The 16,655-nt window shown below is 34.6% G+C and overlaps 1 protein-coding gene across 3 annotated transcripts in view; it reads right to left on the reverse strand.

The window, feature by feature from the left end:
* Positions 1–8,585: 8,585 nt before the first annotated feature.
* The window catches only part of LOC122527949 (potassium voltage-gated channel subfamily H member 6), an 85,815-nt gene continuing 77,745 nt past the window's right edge, over positions 8,586–16,655 (reverse strand). For all 3 annotated transcript variants that reach the window (XM_043652569.1, XM_043652568.1, XM_043652567.1), the window contains 2 exons: positions 13,294–13,616; positions 8,586–9,996 (listed from right to left, as the gene is read on the reverse strand). In XM_043652569.1, the coding sequence (XP_043508504.1) occupies positions 9,974–9,996; positions 13,294–13,616 (346 nt within the window). In that variant the 3' untranslated portion in view covers positions 8,586–9,973. The remainder of the gene's footprint in view (positions 9,997–13,293; positions 13,617–16,655) is intronic.

The following is a 16,655-nucleotide window of genomic DNA, read 5'->3' on the forward strand; positions in this document are numbered from 1 at the left end:
CCGTGTGCTCGATATTATTCCCTGATTCTGTCCGATCTTCCCCTTTCTCTCTCTCTACGTCGTCTTTTTCGTTGGTGTATCGAGTATCTTGCTGGAATTTATCGTTGTTCGAAACGGAACGGGAAAGTGGGAAGATTCCCGTGGAATTTGCGAGCGATTGAGAAAGTATTTTGAATTAACCTCGTGCCCGTAAATGACGTGCCGAGAATTCTTTGTCCCAAACATTTTCTCAACATTTTGCAACATTTTCTCAATTTTAAGTGTAACCCAGGCGAAACGAATGATAAGTTTATTACTTATTAATAATTTCTAACCAGTGATATCGTACCGACGAGTTCGAAAGGAAAAGAAAGCGACGAATTATTGTATTACGGTTCGGTCGCTCGTTATAGTCCGCGCAGCAGTTGTCAGTGCAAAGGGGTTAAATACTGATCTCTCCTTAGTAAATTACTTTGTAGTAATATCTTGCATCTTGAATCTGTGTCAGTTGTTTCCGCAGTTGTCAAATACATAATATAACAGTAGAGAGAAATGCGAGTAAATATTCGATTGAAACAATATCCTGCATCACTTGATCTACATCACCTGATCTACAAAATATTAAACTTCACTCACAAATCTTTATTTCCTACGAGAAATTGAATTTCAAAATCCACCAATTTCTCCAATTACATTTACAAACTTTCCGAAACGACTACGAACAAACGTCGCACATACATAACACGCACGCGTGTTACCAAGTAAAATTCGTAAAAATCACGAAAAACAATCGCTCCGCTCGTCACCGACTTATTATATTATTTTTTACTGCTAGTTTATTAATCGGTGTGATAATTGTAACCCGCGGAGCCGTGCAAAAATATAAATACGCGCCTATAAACATATTTATATTCGATTTGCAGCCGTCGAGCGATTAACAGCCGTCGCCCAGGCGGAGTTTCATCGTTATCGCGTACCAGTATCGCGCGAATATCCGATAAAAGGGGAGAGGGGCGCAGAGGGGGCAGGAAAAGTAGGGTGTAACGATATTAAATTAATTCGAGATCCTCCGGCGCGGGGGCTGCGCGTGAAATTGTCGGCCATCCTGCCAGCCCCGGAGAATTATGCGCGTCGGCTTACAATAATATAGGTGCTAATGCCATGCAAAGCGGCCTCTCCCTCGCGCGCATCATCCCTTTCCGCGCCCTGTTCCGTGCAAACACTCCACCGTGTTTTCACTTTCGCCTCGAAGAATGCGTCTTAATTTTTGATACTTGCCGCGACATCGAGTGTCTTCGCTGAGACAACAGACGGAACGCGAGAGAAACTCTTTTTTGGGGGTTCGATGTGGGGTGCAGGGGGTTGGCGATGTTGTTTCTTCGAGGTTCGAGGGACGACGGTGGATTTTTTTGTGAAAACTTTTTTTCTTCCTTTTTTCGCGTGATTGGTTTAATCGCGATCTGCGATGGATTGCGAAACACAAGTAAGAATTACATTAAGGGGGACAATCCTGAAACTCTCAGGAGAATATTCTTGATTAATCATCAACTTTGATGTTTAGTAGCTTTCGGGGAAATATTTGACACACTAAAGGGCTATATTTCTCGTAGAAAATATAATTTTACAAGTTTCATTGCTACCGACTCATACGAATGGATGAAATTTATATTTTTTTAAATGTGTTTTAAGCTATATTATCTCACGCTCAAGCTCACTATATTACTAAACATGAAATTAGAGATAACTCAATTTGAGAATAAAGTCAAACATCTTTTCATAAGAGCGATGCATCCGTCGTAATTTAAATATTATAATGGCACAATATAATCATACAATATGTAACAATAAATATTATAACAAGTATTGATTTAAATATCGCCGTTCGAAAATCATTTTCTACGTGCAATGTAGCAAAAATGTAGAGAAATATCTAGGCGACGCAATATCGTGGCGAGGGTTGGTTTCAGGAATTCCGTCGAAATCGTGGGAACGATTGAAAGGGTCGTAAAATTAGGTCGTCGGTTTCACGTGAATCGCGTGTGGGAGTAGGGGCGCGTTGCATCTTCGAGGTATTAATAAACAAACCCTCATCCCCCGAGTGATACGGAGCAATCAGCTGAGCCTTCGACCCCGTTCACAACGAGCGTGGTAGTGGTGATCCATTGTTGTCACAGTGACTCAGTATTTGGACAAGAGCCTCGTGCTACAGCCAATGAACGGTTCTACTTTCGGCGAGGAACGATCTGTGATCCTTGAACCGCCTGGAAATCTTAACTCGCCCTAACTATCGACGAAATATTTTAAACGTGCTTCCTCGGAGTTTTTCTCTAACGTTGTAGAATATTCGTATATTCACATAATGAACACATTTCATTTTGCACATGCATGCTTACCGCTTCGTTGTTGTATTTCACTGCAAAAATACTAAATGAGCTATTGATAACAATTACTAGTTTCTGGATTTTAAATTGGAGTAAACAAGCACAGTTAACTAATAATTTTTTTCCTCTTGTAAAACAAAGACAAGTTATGGGAGTTTAATTGGTTGGATAGTTTAATTTTTATAGAGTTTCAGGATTACATTTACAGTGTAAAAGTAGGATATTAAGCACAGGACTTTAAAATTGATAAATGAAAACCAATTGGAAAATTTACTCACGTAAGAGCACATTTTATAGGATTACTTATATCTCATTGTATAAATATTGCATATCATTTTCTAGAGGGAAAAAAGAAACATTGACGAGTAAATCGACGCATCTATTTGAATTATAATATCGAAACTTCGTATTAATTTTGTATGTGTTCGTTTGAGAACAATTTGTCTTTAATTTAAAAGAACAGATGAACAGCGATGAATTTTTTAATCACGAACATTGAAACAAATAAAATAGAAAGTTAAATCTAATTTGTTAATCTCTTCTAATTTCTAATCTATCGCAATCCTTTAAAGTGAAATGAATTTGTCGAGTATTGCGAAAATAATCATAAATAGTTATAATCCTGAAATCATAGACAAACGTATTGCTGGATCTGGATCATCGAACATGATCCACGGCAAGTGCTACGCTAACTGCTTCGTAAAGTTTGCCTACTCGCCAAGGAGAACGCGCGGCAGGTATTAGCCGTGATTCATTACACCATAAGTAACTTCGATGTTTGCTCCCGGCAACGACGAACAAATTTATTCACCGATAAATATTTTAGTTGCGCCGTAGATTAACGCTACCCGGCCCGACATTTATACCCTTTTATTTATCGAACCGCTTTATTTGCAGCACGAGCAATCGGATATCACGCTCGCCTCTATTAGAGCGAACATCTTTTCGAGTATCTTCAACGAAATGGAACATTACTTTTTTTTTTTTTGGTGGATAAGTTTTTTAGCGTGTAAAATTAATTAATAATAAACAAAAATATGTTATGACGACAAAATAGAAAAATAGAAAAATTATGTTTTTAGGGTTGAAATTTTAGATTTCAATGCGAGACAGTCCTTGTTATATCTAGGAACATTGTGCCTTAGAGGGAAATTATGAATTTTCATATCATGATTTCAATGAAATACATGAGCTAAAAGTTGTGAGTTCCGAACTTAAAATCTTAATTGAACAATTGTTACAAATAAATCACTCGACATTTCCGTTAGTATCCTGCAATACAGCAACAAAGTAGTAAACTGACGGAATAAAAATCGCAAAATACTCAACTTACACGATGTGATAAACGATTAACCTACACTTTCACCCTTCGCCAAGAAATTCAAACGAGAACAGAAGCATTCTCTTTTTTTAGAAAAACGAAACGACCGTCTTGGTCTTCGACCGTGCTTCGAAAACGACGTTGGCCACGGTTGTTGTTCGAGCCCTGAACAGCTCGCATGAAAATTTCAATCGACCAGAGAGCCGAATCGCTGCGGGGTGAATAAACCGGCGTGACGAAAGTAAAATACGAAACGGGAGGGAGAGAGACCGAAAGGGAAAGGACGAGGCCGTGAGAGTGAGATGGGAACGCGTTCGATCAAAAAGCGAACGGACCCGGCCGGTTGAACATTTTTCGAAATCGGCGCTACGTAATCATTGATAAGATCAAAAGCAAAAAGCGCGTATAAATTTGCCTTTCAAACTTTACCTTTCGCTCGCGTACTGTTTTATGCGTTTATGCGTTCTGCCGGGCTGCTCTTTTGTTCCTGCTGTTATTACTGCTGGTGAAAAACCCGACGGCACCGGCGATATTGTGCCGCGAAATCCGACTGCGATATGCCATCGTAACGTAAAAAAAGAAAAAAAAAAAGAAGAAGAAAGAAACAGAATTTCCGAAATGATTTAAGTACTTTAGATGTTCTCGCCGTTTCTTTTTGTTTTTTTTTTTTTTTTTTTTTTCTCGTAAATGATCGAACAGAATCTCGCTTGATTCTACTATTGAATTTCAAATTTTTTTACAAATTCTCGGTGCAAGTTGTTAAAAGGAACAACATATATTCCTTTTAATTTTCAATTAAATTTTGATTCTTTTAATTTCTACAACTGCACACGTATAATCTGCACTCAATGAATTTTATATCACATTCTTACACATTTTATAAGATATTTCAAATTAACGCGAGCGTTAAATTGATCAATTCACGTGTCTTTTCAAGCGCCAGAAGGAACTGCCGCGTTAAAATGACGTCAGCGTTCGTGCAAAAAGCGTTACCTTAAAGCGCCGTCCGAATATAAAGGGTTAAAGTCGAATTAATTGCAACGGAGAACGTGCACGGAGCCCCACATGCACGATGCCGCGGGTTTTGCGGGCACTCGTTCTGGAAACACGTTGTATGTTTTCGACATTACGACGAGTGGAAGTTTGCTCGGGAACGCGCGAATTGTCGAGCGTTCTTTGATTTTTGAAGCTGAAACGTCGGATCCGAGAGGGTGCGATCTTCTTTCTGGGTGCTCGGCTTTAATCGTTTGCGCGGAAGTGGTGACTCGGCCGGCTTTGAGCGTTCGGTGCTTCTACTTGAAACGGCGACGCGTTCGGTTCTGTCATCTTTCTTTCTCTTTTTTTTTTTTTCTAGGACAAGTCACGTTGAGACGATCGTTTTCGATTTCACTGTCGATCATCCGATTCTTCTTCGAATAAAATTTCTTTCTTCTTGCTCGACGTGCTCTTGCAGCGTATTCAGCATATTCAGTTTAATTTAGATCAATGGTCTATTAAAAATCAATTGAACTTGATTGTTGAAGGTTTAATGTTTAATCTTGTTGTCAGTGCATGAATACGTGGCAGTAATTCTGTGAATTGTAATGATTGTTTAGAAAAACAGTTTTTGATATTATTACAATATATATATATATATATATATATATATATATATATATATATATATATATATATATATATACAGAATAATTTTAATCTGGAACAAAACGCGAGTGAATTCATCTACCGCGGATATATGGTTTCGTTTCATCTCTTTCACTCTCGTTTTCTTTTCTTCTTTCACTCTATTTCACTCTCATTTCTTGTATTTTTCTTTTTTCTTTTTTAAACTTTGTAAGAATTTTTCTTTCTTCTCTTTTTTCTCAACTCCATTCCACCTTACAAACGAGAGACGCATTCACGACGAGTTATGCAAGAGTTATCTTCTCGATGTGTCAATTTTCCCTTTTTCTCAGAGTTTTCGTAAAAAGAATATTTTATCATATTTCATTTTCAACTGTGTATCATTACTATTAGAAATATGGGGAAATATACTATTAAATATCGAAATTCATGTATTAAATCTGTAATGAAGGAAACAGTGTTAATAAACGAATAAATAAATGACTGTTTGAAGTAAGAATCAAAATTCTTGACATTATGCGTTTATATATAATAAAATTCACATGTGTTTCACCATGTAACACAATATACTTCAATACAAAATTCGTTCGTCTGCATCGAGTCTTATTTACAGCTGCAATCAATGATTGTCATGGAAATGCTCAATCGAAAAACTCCAAGATATTCGATAAAAATCATTTTCTTTGTCTGGGTGGGACAAACTTGACGTAGTTTAAATTTTAATCACAGATCTCAACATCATCGTAGAACTCGCTTAATTGCATAGTGGATTTTAACATCTTTTTGGAGAATATTAATTCGAATTAAAATTTAGAAAAATTTTCCTGACTTCAAAATATCGACATTGATTGTTTGATAATTCTTCGTAATTCCCATTCTCTGTTTAATTCCTATTTTTTTTATTAAAACTAGAACTCTTCAGTGTTCAATGTGAATTTTTCCAGATACGATTAATATTCTTCTTTATTTAGAAATTGTTATTTTTCCAATAATAATTAAGAAACGAAAATGGAAACACTTGCGTTTGAGATTTGTCAGATGATTTGCTTCTCTCGATTTTGATATTCTTTCGGTCAGGGAAAAAGAGCGGATTTTTCTACTGAAAATTTTAACCCTCCAGCCACAAGTGACGTAAAAAAATCGCGTTGTACTTATTTTGTTAATTTCACTGGATACTAATATTGCGTTGGATTGAATTTTCAAAGTGAAATCTGAACAGCAAAGAAAATTCTTATTTCTCCGTCGAATAAATCTTTGTCTATTATATGTTACTAATGATATTATCATCAAATAATATTAATATTAAATAAGATATACTCTAACATATGATTATTGCTGATATATCTAATAATATACGAGAACATAAATATTTCTTTTCTTCTCTATTTGGATATTTTCTTTACATCGTATTAAAATTCTTTCTGCCTGCAATTTTTGATGCAGAAAAATTGCCCACAGTTGGAGGCAATCCTTCGAAAATTAGAAAACAAGTACGTTTACGTTTGACAAAATTTCCTCGCGATCATTTAACATTGTAATTAAAAGATTTTGAATTATATACAGCGCGAGTCTCTTGCGTAAATTGAAATACTTCAATTATCGAATTTTTTTATTTGTTCGTGATATTTTGAATAAAATTCTCGCGAAAATTCAATGTTCGAAAGGATACGTGGTGATTTGCAATTGCAATTTTCACGGAGTATCTTTTAAAATGATGCAATGGACGTTTCTTTTTTTTCTGGTATTTTGTTCTTTTGTTTCAGCCAACACGATGAATATTCCTCGAAAGAGAAGAACTTTAACCCATTAAGGACCAAAAATTGCAGTAACATTTTCATTTTGCAATTTTTCTTTCTGTTATCCTTTTCATTTATCTGTTTAAAATCACAATTTAATGAAGTTATATATCACATCATAAAATTCTTTCATTATATTTCTAATTTATGTAATGTAGAAATTTTACGCGTTCTAAGAAATTTTCAAAGAACATCAAAATTACTTTTAAAATCGTAGTGATAAATAAAATTGAATATGAAATTGAATGATTTATTTGTTATTACATGAAAATATTCCATTCCAAGTGTTTCACCCTTGATTTTGATAAAAATGACAAATTTACCAATATGCGGAGTGAAATTCTTTATATGTTACACGTCTGCTATGATTATTACCTTTTTAAATTCAAAAATAAATTTTCAGTCAATAAACAGATAGAATTATTTCTTCAAATAATTTTTCAATTTATTACTTTTACAATTATTTTCCCAACTTTGAATTTCATTGATCAAATAAAAACGTACATTATCAATTTATCATAATATCTCATTTACGATATTTCGATATAGTAATATGTTCTTTTTACCTTGATAAAAGAATAAATTACAATCATCCGGAGTAAAATTCATTTAGTTGAATAAATAAAAAAAACATACCACCGATTGAAGAAAAATTATTCATCACAATAATAATTGATTACTTTAAATATTTATTTACAAATCAATTATTTCAAGTGTATTCTCTTCAAGTATGATGTAATTTCATATTTCATATTATTATAGACATATTCTTTTTGTCTTGATGAACAGCAAATTATTTTTTTATTCGCATGTTCCTGCGATATTTGGCTTTTACGCAATTTTTATGCTTCATGTTCTTTTCACTATTTGGTCCTTAATGAGTGAAACGCTTTGTGTGTTCGTAGATGGATCGGATTATCGAGAACAGCAGTGATATCGAACCTCCTCGAAGATTCATCATTTAATCAAACGACTGGTTAAAGAAAAATCGGATCTAAGAAACATAAGAGAATTTTTACTGTTTTCTCTTCATTCATGGACAGATACATTGATCAACGATTTGAAAATGAACAGGTTGTTGTTTCTTCTTTTTCTCTTGTAGACACTTTCGACGTTTGACAGACTGATTATCCTTAGAAATAAAATTCTACTTATCGTTGTGCATTCATCGTTCCCAACACACTTGGATAAATTTCTCAGCGTCGTTCTTCGTCTATCATTCGAGCGAAGTCATTGAGAAATAACAACAAAAAGAAGAAAAAAAAAAAGAAAAAAGAAAAAAAAATAAAAGTGAAAGTCCCATTTCACAAAATAGTAAAAAGTTCTTCGGTGATACTTGGAGAATAATTGTCATTATCGTGGAAAAATTTCACTAATCATTTTTCTTTCTCTCTTTAAACAAAATTCTCGTAACAAATGAATACATCGATTAGAAAAGAAACGAACGAAAAAGTGTTATATACATATATATATTTTTCTTCTCTCTCTTTTATCCCTGAAGTGATCACTGTTGCCCTCTTTACTGGATCGTTCGTCGAACCTTCCTTCACTTTCTTTCATTTCTTTTTTCTTTTTTTCCCTTGCATTTTTCTCTTTTTTCTTAAAGAACAATAAATCCGCATTCGTTTCGCCGTGTATCTAAGTGCGAAAATCCACGTGTGCTGCGTGTACTACTGGTAAGTAATAATCAAAGATAATCGCTATTTGTAATTAAAAAGCTGCTTTCTCGTTTAGCGCTGCGCCGCTCTGCACCTCTCGTTACGAAGTAACTACGAGTCGTTTAATCGTTTACATCGAATGTATCGGTATCATTTACAGCCTAAAATACTGAGCAAAGAACGAATAAATCTGTTGATCGACGATCCCCAACTCGAACCTCCCCCTCTATACACTCTAGAAATTCATCCCTCTCGCCGCACATTCTTTCTTCCACATTCATCCCTCGCAACTTTTTTAATATACCTATTACGCAAGCGTACGCTTCCTCTCTCGAGAATTTCGACTTTCAAGTTATTATCAATAATTCAATTTATCAATAACGGTGTCGCCGTTCCCTTCTTTTATCACCGACACGATTTCAAATATTGCTTCGAGTCAAATCCAACAAGATTTAATTAACATTAATAACTCACTCGAGGTACGATATGTAATTTCGATCGTCCGTTTATCTCCTTCTCTCTCTCTCTCTCTCTCTCTCTTTTAATTAATTTACTTATCTATCACCGCGTTCGTCAGATCGTTAAATGGCTCGAGATCAATTTCCAACTTTTTATTGTCAACGACCGCAACATCATATCGGCAACATCTAACATCGACGAACGTTTGGAAAACGATTTCGCGGGGGATGATCGGGGAGGATCGTCGTCGATCGCCGCTTTTTCACCTTTGTCGCTGTCGGTGATAAGTCGCCGGAGGACGGGAGAGGAGGAAGGGAGAAGAGGGTGGAGTGAAACAAAGTAAACTCGGGAGGTCGAGAACGAAAAGAGAGGAAGAGAAACCAACGGTACGCTTAGGAGCATTGATTAATTCGAGATATCTTGTAAAAAATTTTCTTTACAACGTGTGCACGCATACACACATACACACACACGCACGCACGCACGCACGCACGCTTCGCCGCTTCAGTGTGTATATACGCACACACGCGCGTGTATGTATAACATGTATATATATGTATATATATATATATACCGTTTATTGCGCAGGCATATTGAATTGTTACTTCATCCTCGTGAGAGACTTCTCTTTAACTTTTCTTTTCCTTTTTGTGTCATTTTTTCCATTCTTAGTCGTCCCACCGTATTTTCAACATCCGGTTGTTGTACATCATCTTTTCTTTTCTTTGCTTTTTTTTTTCTCCTCGCCTCCTCCCCTCATCGCGCTCGCATCTTCGTCCCTACGTTTATGGCAATAATAATATTAATAATATAATTTTAATGTAATAATAATATAACAATGTAATAATAATAACCGTAATAATAATCATAATAATAATAATAATAGTAAGAATATTAGTAATTATCTAAAATTCTTTTCGTAAGAATTTTTCTCTCTCTTTTTCTCTCTCTCTTGCCACGCGTGTACTCGCAGATATCCCCTTTCTCCCTCGATTTTTAAATCGTTCCGTATTTATACGAAATAATAATCGTTTGGTATTTATATATTAATTGCTCTTTCTTTCTTTCTTTTTTTTTAAATTTTTTTCTTTTTTTCTTTTTTGGTTGTCTGTATAAAGGACATTGCAGTTTTTACTTCATAGGTGGCACTCAGAATTGTAACTTTATTTTAATTTTATAATTATTTTGTAGTTTGTTCTTATTATTCTCGCAATATCTAATTGTTCGTGGATCGTTCCTGCCTGTAATTCGTATCAGACAATGCTCCTGCTCTTCGCTACACAATATCTCTCGAAAGTCGCAGTACACTCTTTTTTTTCCTCCCTTTTCTTTATATCGATACTCTTTACAACCTTCTCTCTCTCTCTCTCTCTCTCTCTCTCTCTCTCTCTGTCTCTCATTTGTAATCTTACTTAATCGCTTGTAAGCAATAAAAAAAGAACGTGCTCACTTTCAGTCGATATTTCAACCTTTTAATTTCGTACTTACATTAGCTACGTGATTTTGCACTGTGACACGGAAAAAATTGGAGAAACTTTCTGTATCTCTCTCTCCCTCTTTCTCTTTCTCCATCTTTCTCTCCACGAGCCACATATCTCTTTAATCATTATTTCTCCGTTCTCATTTCTATGAACACCGATCTCCCGCCTTTACTATCTTGTACTTTCATTTTACTTTTTCTTTTTTTCTTTTTTATTTCATTCTTCTTTAATTCCCCTCGTTCTTCTTATTGTTAATTTTTATTATCGTGTAACGAAAGAAATCTCTTTCTCTCTCTCTCTCTCTCTCGCTCTCTCTCTCTCTCCACGTGCGAGAAACGAAAACATCATCGCCTCCGGTGGGGAATATAATACATTGATCGTGTGTGTATTCGTGTACGTGTGTAGATGCGCGTGTGTACATCGGTTTAATTCGATTAAAAAATTACTCGAAGGGAATACAGCGTCAATACGGGGTAGAAATCGTCGAAGGCAAGTCCACGTCGGATTAAAATTATGTGTCGACACCACGGTGTCGCCTATGTTAACATGTGTGCCTGTGTCTGTGTATTTGTACACTCTCGTCCATAAGTTGCTCGTTTTAAACGAAACGATTATTCGAATATCGATTCATTTCTTCAATGGACGTTTAATTTTACTATACTCGTCTAGTTTACAGCAATTTTAACGTGAAATTAATAGTGTAGGTATACTTCAATCACTTGGACTCCGGTTTAGCTTATTTTATTATCAACTGCAAGACCTTTGACGACTAAATTAAAAAAATGCTTGCTATATCAGATGAAAAAAGTCTACGGATACATTAATGAATAATTGTATTGATATATTAATATTTCAAATTATTTTAATTTCACCTCTAATAATTCGCAATTTTGTTTTCTTCTTGGTTGTCTCTTCATTCTATCTCTTTACTACAAATGATTTCAATATAATCCATTGCAGTTTCTGCTAAATTGTTTTTGTACATAAAATCGTTACTCTCATTGTCAAAAGATTCAGAATTTCCAGAATGTTTTTCTCTTTCCAATGACAAAGAATTTTCTGATCTCAGTTGTGGAGTTCAAAGAGTTAAATGAATGATGTCATAATTTATAATGTCGAAGAGAGACTTTACAAATGCATTCAGAAGAAACATCGTCAAAATAATATAATAATTCAAGAGACGAATATATTAATGGAAATAAAACATTATTTCGACAAAATAACTTTGACATTGATAAAAACATTTGACATGTATATCTTTGCATTACACATTATAAGAATGAAATACATGTCAATTTTATTAACGCAGACAAAATCTCAATCTTCGTTATGTGCTCAATCACTTATGAACGGGAGTGTACGTGTATAACTTTCTGAAACGCTACTCGTGCTTTCTGTTCTCACCCTTTTCTCTCGTATTTTCATCCTTTCGAAACTTAAAGCCCCTTGTATCACGTCGATATTGCTGTCACGCCTGCTGATCGATTTTCCATCGAGAATTCTACTCGAGAACTGACCGACAACGTTGCAATAACTTGGACTAATACAAGTTGAAGAAAATATTTTAAGGGAATGGGAGAGAGGTCTCATCTTCCGAGAATCGTGCGACGATAAATTGGTGTTGTTAGGATAAGATGCTCAATTTGAATTTATCCCGTTCTATTTAGTGTCCCATATTTTATACGATAAACCATAGGATGTTAAATAGAACTATACAGTCGAAACTTAAGGACACTCAGAATTAATTTTAAATTAAAATGAGTCATATTCGCAGCTCTACGATGTCATTTGAGAATTAAGAATGAAATTATTCACGTTGTGTATACGAAATAGTAGATATTTCGGCGTGACCAGAGAACAATGTTCTCTTTCTTTCTTTAAGAGACGTTCAAAATTGTTTTTGCCGAATATATAAATAAATGAAATAAAATACTAAATTCAGTAATCATTTTTAACAATGTCTCGCGATTAATAACGCGGAATATGGGAAAATGTTTGAAAAGAAAGTGACAATTATATTAGACGAAGATTCTACTACGCTATACTATGCTTCATTTCGTATTTCTCAAATCGTTTCCGATTGATTCTATCGTGTAAATCTTTACCTCCTGCTGGGATCATTCGTCGTTTCGACTTCAATGAATTAACTCAAACAAAAGATAGTTTGCAAATTTGTTTATTTGACGTCAAGATAAAGTTATATCTCGAACAAGAAACACCCGTCAATACGATCTCGAGTGTCTTTGTCTCAGATGAAATTGAAAATTTACCCGGTGTCGCCGATGTCACAAAAATAACCGACACTCGTCGCGTCCGAAGGACTCAATCAAACGGATTTCGTCGATATTCACGCCAGGCTATGCTCTAACCATAAACCGAATCTTCAAGAGAGAATCGATCAGCGAACGCGTGTTCTATCCTGGCGCCACGTTTCTCTCTAGATCCTCCAATAGGGAACGGAAGGAATCCACAGCCATCCGAAAATGAATCGTTAGAATCGTGTCGTCGATTCCTCTGGCGACGCGGTCGCGTCTCAGTCGCAAGCGAGCTGCAATTTACTTCGTAAAGGAAGGGGGGAACCATGGCCTTAACTACCGTGATCCTGATCGAGTTCGTCCAACGACTCTAGTCTAGCGATCGGCGCCTCGTTTATCGTGTACTCCCAGGAGATGTCCTCGCTGGTTTGCCTCGAGGACTCTTGCCGCTTGTCGAGTACTCCGGCGCTTTCCTCTCGAGTTGGTTGCCTACTCTCCGAACGTTGGCTGGCTGCCAGATCGGCAGAGCCACGATGATTCGTCGGCTCCTTTCGCGACTCGCTGCTACGAGGACGTTGCGAGCTTCCTCGATCCGATACGGATACCACGCAGCTCCATGGATCGTCACCTTCCGGTTCCGGGCGCTTGTTGAACGAACTGTACCTGCGGATTCAGTACGAACGAATGACAACAGTACAAGATGATAAAAATCATTAATCCAATAGGATTAATGTGCATAATTTTTTAAAAATATCTTGCATTCATAGAGAAATTCTCACATCGTTCAACATGATTGTAAGTACTTTAAGAATTGTTATTATAAATGCACTCAGTTATAAGTATACTCAGTTACCTATATATAACAAATATATTTCAATACATGTCGCAAGAATTACATTAAAATAGTTGTATTAAACTTAGTTAGTACTGTATACATTAGTTACACTAATACATTAGTTTAATAAAACTATTACAGTACTAATAGTACTGTAATAGTTGTATTAAACTAATGTATTAAGGAAATACTTATATTAAAGATCTGTAGCAACTGGAATGCTGAATTTATATCAATAAGTTAAAGTATCATCATTTAAATGTATATTTCTATTGAAAAACTGATTTCCAACTATAAAATATATTTTTTTCTCAATGATAGAGGATATATGATTTACGGTAAAGTGAAATTTCAAAGTTTTCGAAATTCTGATTGCAAGTATACTTACCTATACTTACCCAGTATCCATGAATTATCCACAAGTGTTAGAAATGATTTCATAATAATTCACTTAGAACTAACTTAACATACAAATACTTACCCATACTTACTCAGTATGAACTGTCCACACGTGTTGTAGATGATTTCATTCTATAATAGATCACTTAATAAACTAGCAATTGAAATATATATATATGTATCAGAAACTTTAAAATTTCGTGCACTTTTCTCGCGTGCTCATCGACCAAATTTTAAAAGTTTGGAAAAAATTATCAACTGTTCTGGATCACCGACGACTGAAATATATATATATTAACCCTGAACGGTATGGAGGGGCTCATTACCAATTAAACTTCTATCGTGTGCACATCGACCAAAATTTAGGAGTGAGTTTTAAACAATATTTCTGAATATTCTAATTGTTTAAATATTATCTAATATTTCTAATAATTTATTTGTAACAATTAAACAATAAATTCTCTTTAATAACATTTCCAATTATTTAAAATTTTCAACTGATCACTTGTAGCGATCGAGTCACTAATACATTTCTACGAAATTTAAATAAACTGTTTCCCGTCGATCGATTAACGCGGTTAGGTATATATTTCGATCGAAACGGAAATAAGAGCTCAGTAGAAATCGAACTTTCGCTGCGTACGCATCGACGCAAATTTTGAAAGTAAATTTTCACATAATATTTCTGAATATTCCAATTGTTTAAACATTATCTAATATTTCTAATAATTTATTTGTAACTAACTAATTTATTTGTAATTAAATAATAAATATTCTTCTATAACATTCTATAATGTACTCTAAACATTATCTAATATTTCCAATAATTTATTTGTAACAATTAAACAATAAATTTTCTTTTATAACATTTCTAAGTTCTATTTAAAATTTTTAATTAATCATTTGTAGTCACATTTCTATGAAATTTTCTTTATCTGTATCGCATCCGAATTAACGCATTAACAACCGAAAGATCAGATTGATGCCCACCGATACGGAGACGAGAGCTCATTATGAATTGCATTTTTGTCGTGTGCACATTGTTCAAATTTAGAAATCTGAAAAAAAATTATCAATTGTTATCAATCACTGACGACTGAAACATATGATTACCTTGAGTGCTAATGACGCTCATTATCAATCAAACGTTCGTCGTGACCACATCGACCAATTAGCAGAAAAATTTTAAATAACATGTCTGCAACCAAACCTTAATACAATTCTGACTTCAACGATCGGTAAGTTGCATGGTTTCGTTACTTTGGTGTTGGGTTAATACTTGATCGTGATTATTTGAACCTGAATACGAATTCAATTTTCATGACTTGTATCGTAATCGTACAAGATATACTTTATTAGTTACCATACTTTAACAATTACCGTGATGCACATTATATTTCTGCATACACATAGATAATATTAGTCTAACAATAATAATGCTATTTAAGTATTATTAGATACTTTCAGAATTTCTCTTTGAATCCATAATTTGGAAAATAATTTAGTAATTCTCTATTAAATATTAAAACAAGAATATTTCAACAATATCTTAAATGAATACCATTTCTCTTTCTAACAAATTATTTAAATTCAATACAAATTGAGTCCTGCATGAGAAATATATGAAAGAGTACTGATTTAAAATATATTACAATGAGACCCGCGCGTAGACACCTCCACGTGGTGGATCTTGGTAATTCATATCGTTTCACAAACATTAAAGTTTGTAAAACATTATCAATCTGAGTTGTAAAACAGTAAATGATCAACTTTAATGTTTGTGAAACGATATGAAGCTAAGAACTACGCAACCTACAGTTCGGTTTAGATCCTGAAAATTTCTGTGCATTCTTTAGTTCACTATCTAAACTGAACTGTAGGTACAATTAGTTGATAAATAAACTATTCGACGAAACAGTCTACAACACATGTGGACAGCTCATACTGGGTAAGTATAGGTAAGTAATTGTTCAGTAGTTGTAAGTGAATTATAATGAAATCATTTCTAATATTTGTGAATAATTCACGGATACGGGGTAAGTACAGGTAAGTATTTGTATGTTAACATAATTGTAAGTGAATTTACTGAATTTTTGTATCAGGAGAATATAAGATTCGAGGAGCTGGCATACCAGACTCGTAGAGAGAACTGTGCTCCTGATATTTCAAATATTCATAAAATTTATAAGCGCGAATATTCTGCAAGCAGGTAGGTTTCACTTGATGAAATTTCAGAATTTGTATCAGGAGAACATAAGATTCGAGAAGGTGGCACGACAGACACGTAGTGAGACATGTATTCCTGATACATCGAATATTCAAAAAATTTTCATGCGCGAATATTCTGTAACCAGGCAGGTTTCACTTGATGAAATTTGAGAATTTGTATCAGGAGAACATAAGATTCGAAGAGGTGGCACGCCAGACGCGTAGTGAGAACGGTGCTCCTGATACTTCAAATATTCATA

Source organism: Frieseomelitta varia, unplaced genomic scaffold, assembly GCF_011392965.1.
Source record: "Frieseomelitta varia isolate USP_RPSP 00005682 unplaced genomic scaffold, Fvar_1.2 scaffold_24, whole genome shotgun sequence".
NCBI classification, from domain to species: domain Eukaryota; kingdom Metazoa; phylum Arthropoda; class Insecta; order Hymenoptera; family Apidae; genus Frieseomelitta; species Frieseomelitta varia.